We start from the raw sequence: 9,580 nt of genomic DNA, 5'->3' as shown, positions 1-9,580 counted from the left end.
TTATTTATTTATTTATTTATTTGGTACCGAGGATCGAACTCGGGTCCTTGGTGCTTGCAAGGCAGGCCACCCAACCGCTGAGCTAAATCCCCAGACCCTATTGTTATTTTATTGACAAGACAATATGCAAAACAAAAAAAACTGCCATTTACTTTTACTTTTCTTTCCCTATCGCCAGTTCTTAATTTTAAAATCTTAGTTTTACATCTTTCTACTTTAAGTACTTCAAGCTCTAATTTTCATTGCAAAGCAGGCAGATGAACCACGAGCCAAATCCCCAGCCCCAAAATGTTTTTTGTTTTTGGTTTTTGGTTTTTTTGAGACAGGGTCTCACTATGTAGTTGAGATTGATCTGGAACTCACTGCAGCCCAGACTGGTCTTGAACTCACAGCAATCCTCCTGCCTCAGCCTTCTGAGTGCTGGGATTACAGGCATGCACCACCATGCCTGGCTCAAAATTTCTCCTTTTAAAACTACTTTTGTCATTCCAGGATATTTGCTTTTCCACATAAATTTAGAATCAGAGTAAGTTTCTGGACATTAGCCTCCTGAGATTTTGATTGGCTTTAGGGAAGTCTTTATATTCTCTTAGCAATTTTCTATTTATTTCCAACACAGAATCTTTGCCTTGCACATCTTTTGCTAGGTTATTTTAAGTAGTATACATTTTTCTACTAGTACATAAGAATACGACTAAGTTTTTAACAGTGAAAATTTCCAAACACACAGGAGAGGGAAGCTGTCAACCATATATCCATTACCCAGCTTCATAATTTGTAAATGTAAACTGTATTCTGCAACTTGACAAATTAGTTTTAAGAACTGTTTTTGAAGATTCCATATTTATATAGGCAATGATATCTACAAATACAAACTTACTTTTTATTTCTTTTCATTCCCCTCCTGTTCTGACTAGGGCTGCTAGCACACAGATGAAGCGAGGATGTGTAAGTAGGCATCCTTGTCGTCTTCCTGATACAAAGAGTGAAAACCTAAATTGCATTCCTCAACGATCACCATTTTAGCAGTATGTCCCTTTATCACTACGGAAAAGTTCTCACTACTCCTGGTTTGCTGCTCACATTTTTCAGCATCTGTTACTAAGAATGTGGTCTTTTTCTCCTTTATGCCATTACTATCGTAAACTCATTTGGTTTTGATTATTTGGTATTTAATCTGCTAATATTTTGCTTCAATATCAAGAGTTATGAGGGATTTCAGTCTGTAATTTTCTTTTTTAGTATCTTTGTTAGTTTGGGGATTTGGGTATCGCTGACTTCATACATAAATTGGGCTATAAAGACACCTATGCTTTCCAAAAGAAGTTACACATATTAGTTCTTTTTTAATGTTTGAAATAATTCACCAGTGAAACTATCTAGGCTCAAGGTTTCTTCTGGAAAAAAACCTTGTTTTATTTTTAAATAATGAATTCAGTTTTTAAAATAGAAGGTGGGCTGGGACCTTAGATGCTTAGCATTTGGAAGGTCCTGGGTTGGATTCCCAGGATTCCCCCCACCCAAAAAAAAAGCCTATTTGGATTTTTACTTCTGCCATTTTCTAAGTGGCATTTTATGGAGAAATTTGTCCCTTTCCATACGTTATTCAACTTATTCATAGTAGTTTAAAGCTGTTTACAGTAGTCACTAAAAATCCTTTTAATAGCTGCAGAGTCCGGAATGATTATCTCTTTTTGCGTTTTTAATATAGTGATTTGCAATCTTTATTCTTGTTCATCCTAACTACAGTGTATCAATTTTGTTAATCTTTTCAATAGCCAGTTTGGGGTTTCATTCTTTTTTACTGTCTATTGTTATTTATTTATTTATTTATTTATTTATTTATTTATTTATTTGGTACCGAGGATCGAACTCGGGTCCTTGGTGCTTGCAAGGCAGGCCACCCAACCGCTGAGCTAAATCCCCAGACCCTATTGTTATTTTATTGACAAGACAATATGCAAAACAAAAAAAACTGCCATTTACTTTTACTTTTCTTTCCCTATCGCCAGTTCTTAATTTTAAAATCTTAGTTTTACATCTTTCTACTTTAAGTACTTCAAGCTCTAATTTTCTCTTTCAGCAGCACTTTCACTGTATCAAATGCTTTATAAAATGTTATAGTTTTGCTGTTGTTCAATTTTTTTGCTTGTTTAGTTTTGGTTTTTTGAGACAGGTATTAAGAAGTTCAAAGCTGGCCTCAAACAGGCAGCCACCCAAGTGCTGGGATTACAAACACGCATCCCGCCACTATGCATGTTTGCCTGCCTGCCTGGCTGGCTTTCTTTGGACAAGGTCTTGATACTTAACATGTAGCACAGCGTGGACTTTACCCTCCTGCCTCAGCCTTCCAAGTGCTGAGGTCACAGACATGTACCCTCATACCTCGCATGTAATTTTCTTTGATTTTTATCTTTGACACATGAATTAAAGACTTTCAAAAATTCACAAAAATTTGGAGTTTGGCTAAATAGCTAATTGTGATTCATTTTTCATGTAATTCTATTAAGGTCACTGAATACACTCCCTAGTCTTTTGATCTGTTTAAGACTTGTTTTATGGCTCAATTTGTTGTCTAACCCAACGAATGTATCCTGTGCCCTTGACATGAATATATTTCCTGCAGTTTTTGAATTTAATGTCCTACAAATATCAATTAATCAAGGTGATTTCAAATGTTATTCATATTTTGTGTTTTACTGAGGTTTTTTTCCTAGTTCTATTAACTACAGAGAGGCATTAAAGTCTACTATGATCGTGAAGTCTCTTCCTTTAATTCTATCAGGTTTTGCTTCATGTATTATTGTGAGGCTCTATGAAGACCACATAACCATTTATAATTATGCCTTCATGATCAAATGTCCTTTTTGTCATTATGAATTTTATTATCTCTATAATAGCTTTTTTGTTCATAATTATTAATACTTATCGTTTAATTTCTATTATAGAATGCTACCAACTAGAAGAACAAGCCCACTGAACGGTACTCATTATTTTAAATTTCCATGCTATACTGCTAGCTTATTCTTCTAGATAAAATTTAGATTAATATCAATTTCTAAAAATAAGCAATTCAAAATTTGATTGTAATCCTGTTTAAGCCAGAGATGTGTCTGAGAGACTAGGACTTTTCCATAGTTTAATCCTTGTTATTAAAAAAAAATTTTGCCCCTTCACTTAAAGTTTGTTTCCATATTTTAAAAATGATTTTCAAATAATTTGTGAGTAAATCTTTTTACATATCTTTGGGAGCATCTTCATTTCCATTTTTCTGTTAAATATTACGATTAAAATTGTTAAAGTGACGGAATTCAATTCTGACTCCTCACCAGAGCAGTCTGTGGTATCCTGCAAACACGCAGAGTTGGCCACTTCCTGGGTTAGTCTACTGTTGCCCCAGGCAAGAATAAGAACTACTGCTCCTAACAAAGTCATACATAATAAACCTGGCACTGACAGAACTGAACTCATCATCCTGCAACACTGAGAAGCAGGCACAAACGTGACACTCTATGGATATAGAAAATTCAAATGAGACAGGTTTATAAGAATTATGGAGCAAAAAGGAAAGACTCAGATCAAAATATAACAGAATTCTATTTCAATACATTTCTTAGTACATGAAATCAGTTCTAACATAAATTATGCGTTCTGAGGCAACATATTTAGAGAATGAAGATACTGCTATGCTAACTAGATCTGTAAGTTTTGCTTTTATTAATGGATATAATTTTCAACTTTCAGAGTAAATTTAGGGATGAGCATGTATACTGCTTGTTGTCCTAAAATAAATGAAGAGAAGCCATTCATCTGCTAAAGTTTTAAATTACATATATGTACGTGTTGTGCTAAGGTTAAATCATTTTCTTTCTGTGATGTTTTTTTATAGCTTTTAGAAACTGAGTAAATTGGCATAATTTTCGACACAAATACCCCATAATAAAACTTATTCAAGCTCGTGACATTTAATAAATCAGCAAAATATTAGCTTCTCTAAAGAGATGACTTAGAATTTATGTAAGGAAATAGGCTTTGAAGATTAAAAAGAGTTAAAATTTTGATTTATCATTGAGTCCAAACTGTTTGAAAAATAAGGCTTCTGAAGTGTAGTTTGAAATTGTCCCAAAGAAACGATCACCGTGTTCTGCGGACTGAGCATCGCTGCACCAAGCCTGGTGGTAGAGATTTAACAGGTTCTACCTGGATGTTTTCTGGGCCAAATATTTGTTCATAAAATTTCCAAACTGGATGCACCCTCCCCACACACCTGAATTGCATGTCGTTTTCATCATCTGATTTCACAGAATCATCTTCTATTTGGCTTTTTTTGACAGTGTTTTTATCATTTAGATTATTTTGACTCATAACAGAAAAAAAAAAACTTGCCTAAAATGATCAAGTTAGCAGGTATCCAAACAAATAAGGAAATGAAAACCTCAAGAGAATAAAGGTACTCTCCTATAAATGTTTCAGCATTTTTCAAACAATGTATTTTGCCAATACAGTTCTAGAAATGCCTGCTCATTTGTGACTAAAGAAATGTGGAACCACTAGTAAGTGTGGGAACAATGTTAACCTAAGTATCCCAGCATAAAAAATTTAAAAAGTGAAAAACAGAAGTAAAGCCAGTATCCTGTCTAGTGGGGATAATATTTTCTGTGGGCAGGGGTTGCAATAAAAATACTAAATATTCTCCCTTTTATAACTCCATGAAATGTAAGCTGATCAGATAAAAATGAAAAGACAGCATGGCAGAAGGGGTCTGGGGATTCAGCTCAGTGGCACCGTGCGTGCCTCATAAGTGCAAGGTCCTGAGTTCTATCCCACAGTACTGAGGGGGGAAAAAGAGAGAGTGAGAGAGGATGGCAAAGGCTGTTTTGCTCTTGCTACTGCACCCCAACCCAAGTACCACAGGGACCAACCAGCCTGAGCCACTGAGGAGTAACTCCCCATTTCCAAGAACTGCTGCACATCTGGAAAAAATAAAACAGAAAGATCTTAACATTCTCATCATCCACCAACCGAAAATGACTCACCCTATATAAAAAACAATCAAGGGAAAAGGAATGTCAATGGTTTACATACAGTCTTTATTCAAACCCTGCCAGTAATTTTACCACCTTTAAATGTTCCCCATTGGAGAATGTCTTTCTCTTGCTACTCCCCAGAGCAATGAAAAGCTCTGGGGCTGCCGGAAAAGAATCACTACACAGATCATGGGGCAACATAGGAGAGAGCCGAGTCCTTGGAGGGCACCATCATAGGCTGCAATAAAGCAAAAGTAGGTCCCCTCAGATAAGTGGCAAATGTGCAAACTGTGAATAGGAAACCCCTGGCTACCTTTAAGTCATAGGCACAGGGACCCGGGCAGAGGGGAAGGTTGTATCTGGTCTCATTCAAGTAATAGTCAGATCTCAGCAGGACAAGTGTCATTTACAGGAACCAAGAAGAATCCAGTTTAGACTATTTAGTTTTATTTTCCTTCCTTGGAGATGATGCAACAACAGCTATGAGAAATGCCTTATAAATCAGCGAGTATAGCAAACAAGCTATTTACTATTATTTATATTCAACTGAACAGGTCATTTGTCACAGGCCCATTTGCACTTTCACATGGGTAAAAATTCTCAACTCTTTCTATTCCTGGTAGACTTTCTGTTTTACATTACATCATTTATTCAGTAAGACTTCATCAAGCAATGTCTACATACATGGTTTTCTTTAGCAACTAGATTCCCTTGGCTTCTTCATTCTGCTTAGCATTTGTGGGCAGGATGAAAAGAGGTGGGGTACTTAAATCATCTGTAATGCAGAATTATGAAAAAACTGAAAACATGTGCTAGACATGATGAAACACTAAAATGTGGCATCTCCTCTAGGTACATTCAGCCTGAGACGAATGGAAATAATTTCCTGAGTCTAGAACATGATTTATGACTGGATGTGATCTATTTCTGAATACAGTAAACCTAAACTTTATTTTTAAACTCTTCTGGTAAGAATCCATTTTCCCTTCACCAAGCTATGCCACCCACTTTCTTGCTGACAGTGGAACGTGAGCCTACAAGCCTTGGTGGCCTCAGAGCAGATGACAGCACTCTTCTGTGTAGGTGGCACATGACAGTGCTCGCTGGAATTCACTGCAGGAAGGAGATCAGAATGCAGCCATTCCCTTCCACTCCACCCTGGAGCAGAGATCAGAGGTAAATGTCTCTGTCCTTTAATATCCCAAGTCTCCCATTAATTTTCCTGGAGAATACAAGGAACGTAAAAAAGACCCAGCTAGTTAAGGATGAGACTGAGGCCCTCAGTCTCTGCCCAAACCATGACAGTTCTTAAATTTTTCATCAGTTACGTGGAAGCTATTTAAGTAGAACCAAAGCCCACGGCCACTACAAGTCAGCCTGAAGGTAAGCATTCCTTTCTCACCTGCAGGCCTCCCTTTCTTTCCACTATGCTGTGGACCCTTCCCGGACACAACAGAACCAGCAAGGGGGCATCCCACATATTCTCTTCCCACTCCTGAGGCATCTCTCCCCACCTGGGTAGCCAGAGGACAAGGGGTGCAGGTACAATTTACCTGTCTTGGTGTTACAGTGAATACCCTAAGTAGGAGCTGTACCCACAGGCCAGGTCACGATACTCCCACTGACTGATCAAGCTGCACATGACAATGTACAGAAGAGTGGTCTGAACACAGGTCTTGAACATGGTCTTGAGACACCCTCAAGCCATCCGAGCTGACTTGGTAAAGTCATGCACTTACAAAATCTAAAGTAATACTGTGCTTGCCAGTGAACATGCAGACTGTTTCACCTGTGTAGCCTATTTTTACCATGCCATGGATACTTGCGCTGACACATACTTGAGAATTAAGCCTGGCATCCACAGAAGCAATCTCTACTCCATTCCACATAAACAGCAGTAGCAATGGAAAGAATCCATTAAGATAACAATTTGAAAAAGTATATGCGAGGAAAAAAAATCTTCACCCATTTCTAAAATAATTATTTTTAAAACCAATTTAGTATTAACAATTGTCATAATTGAATTTCTATTTTTCAGTGTTTTAGTGTATATGCTGCCGAAGCGAGCACATCTATTTTTCAATGTTAACTGTAATGATCACAGAACTTTCAACACATGCACAAGCACACGTACAGAATATACAACAGGCTATCAAATTCTCTTTCAGTCAAGGCTGGCAATAATTGAATAAATGCACCTCTACAGTTGCTGTGTGTGGCAAGGTTTTGTTACCAGTCTGTTGAGCCACAGTCAAACCAGGAGGCCAACAGCAAGGGCCCCACAGGGATCTTCTAGGGTAAAGAAAATTATCAGCACCATAATACACTGACCGAGCAGAGATACAGCGGAACAAGCCAACACATTTGGCAACTCCCATTCCTTCCCCTTCCCTCTTTGATGGTCAAGGGTCCATGAAACGATGTGGAAACAAAAGTAAGGAATTAGAATAGAAACGAACACAGAGCCACTAGGAGGAAAATGTCCTCAGAGCTTACTATCAGGAAGGAGAAGGGACTCAGAAGAGCATCAGAGTCACGAAAGAGCTTATGGTTTTCCAGCAGCCATTGCTTGCTCTTCCTTACTTAGGAACAAGTGCCTCTCTGTAGTGCAAATGTCTCTCTTCCTTGGCTACTTGTTCCTGGAAGCTGGCTGTTCCCCGCAAGAAATAAACAGCTCTCTGAATTCACTGAAAACGTAATGATTGTTTTTGTGTTTTTTCCACAAGGCCATAGCAGGAATTTATATTTGAACTACCCCATAGAATGAATAGCCTAGACTTCTGAAGGGCCAAGAGAGTCTACTGGGCAGAAAAAAATACTAATGATATTTCCACATGTAAGTTTTTTTCTTCATTTAGTTGTTAAGTTTTTAAGGTAAATGAATCCTGGGGTAAGGCAAGGGGTAAATCAGTGAATGAAACATCTTTTATTATACCATTTAAATTCAAACACAAAGAGAAGCCACTTCTATGTTTTAACTAAGACTCCAGTCCCTCCAGTCGCTGAGAACAATATCACTATCCACCAGGCCCTGAATTACGAGAGCTCAGAATTTCTTAAATATCCCCAACGCAAACAGCCTTCACTAGAACTTTCCCTCAATACCCTCATCACAACTACACAAAGACTTCAGCATCCTCCTTCCCCTAGTTTATCTCCAATTCCCCAAACTGCTCTCTTTTCCCATCCATTGTAGAGCTCACAATGTTTCTCTCAATGATTCCTTCCTTCAAACTATTATTTCTCAATACTGTAAACTACAGTATATCCATAATCTGCTCCCTGTGGTCTAAGGCACAGGTAGTACATTTTAGAGATTTATATTGAGGTTTCCAAACTCACCCAGGCCCAGTAGGCCAAGTTCTTCCACTTCAAAGTAAACATGTTGGTTAGGCTTTTCTCGGCTCCTGCCTTCTGACCAGCCCTGGCGCTCCCCATGTAGTTCTGGTGATATGTTGTTTCTAGGGTTCCTGAGCATGAAAATGTGGTTCATGAGAGTCACTTCCGCGTCAGTGTGTCTTACCTTATCAGACTAAAACAAACCCAGGTATATTTTATAATAAATTTCAATTGCACAAGTATTTACGGAGTGCTGAGTTTACTGTGTTATGTCATGCCCATGCAAATGCAGCTAGAAACTGCATTTATTCCAACAGAGCCAGTGTTTACTTTATCTTCTGTAAAGCCTTTCCCCACCATCCCTATGCTGAACTCATTCTCCTGGTACCTCCCTTATTATTTAGTATACAGCTCTTTGCTGAATCCTTGCTATTTCACCACAACATTGTTTTTGTCCACAAGTTCAGCTCTCCTCTCCTCCAATGCTGAGCTGTAAGCTACAACAGAGACTGGGCTATGCTGATGTTTATCAGGAACACAGCCTACATTGCCTAGTAAACAAACTTCAAGAATTAAGTGCACTGCTAATGTCAGTATTGAATAATGCTACTGGTCAGTTTTGTTGCTTTGTAATGGGGCTTTCAGATTGAAATTATACACTGGAAAGTTAATCACTAAAAATTTTGGACACAGCTTACACAGTCAATTAAACTATCCTACAGACAGATAACATCTCAGTGGTGACTCACCCAAACATATTGACTTGGAAATCTATTTTCACACATATATATCTCAGAGATACACAGTATTATTTTAGAATTTATAGTAGAACACCTCCAACACACACACACACACGCACACACATACACACACACACACAAAGCCTGACATGGTGGAACACAACTGTAATCCCAGCACTTGGGAGGCTGAGAGAGAATGGGCATCAAGTGTTCAAAGCCAGCCTGCACTACATAGTGAGTTCAAGGCCAGCCTGAATACCGGTGAAATAAAAACTGATACATGCTGCAAAACAAAGCAAACAAACAAACAAACAAACATAACCACAAGAGTGAATACTGTCTCTGAGCTAGAAATTTATGTGAACCTCCTTTTCATTTCTTAACACAACTTTGAAATTTACTTCAATGAGGAAGTAATAAGTGATAGGAACAAACTAGTCTCTCTATTCCCATGAAAAGTAATTTAAGATTGAA

The 9,580-nt window shown here is 38.0% G+C and overlaps 1 protein-coding gene across 5 annotated transcripts in view; it reads right to left on the bottom strand.

Annotated features, from left to right (window-relative positions):
- The window catches only part of Cttnbp2 (cortactin binding protein 2), a 306,866-nt gene that overhangs the window by 111,748 nt on the left and 185,538 nt on the right, over nucleotides 1-9,580 (bottom strand). For 2 of the 5 annotated variants that reach the window (XM_010621898.3, XM_010621902.3), the window contains exon 2: nucleotides 8,370-8,497. The exons of the other annotated variants lie outside the window; for them this stretch is intronic. In XM_010621898.3, coding sequence (XP_010620200.1) covers nucleotides 8,370-8,465 — 96 coding nt within the window. In that variant the 5' untranslated portion in view covers nucleotides 8,466-8,497. The remainder of the gene's footprint in view (nucleotides 1-8,369; nucleotides 8,498-9,580) is intronic. 5 annotated transcript variants of the gene reach the window in all.

This window comes from Fukomys damarensis, unplaced genomic scaffold, assembly GCF_012274545.1.
Source record: "Fukomys damarensis isolate Sample0158 unplaced genomic scaffold, DMR_v1.0_HiC HiC_scaffold_4, whole genome shotgun sequence".
NCBI lineage: Eukaryota > Metazoa > Chordata > Mammalia > Rodentia > Bathyergidae > Fukomys > Fukomys damarensis.
The sequence above is the reverse complement of the archived record's forward strand: the minus strand, read 5'-3'. Positions and strand labels throughout refer to the sequence as shown.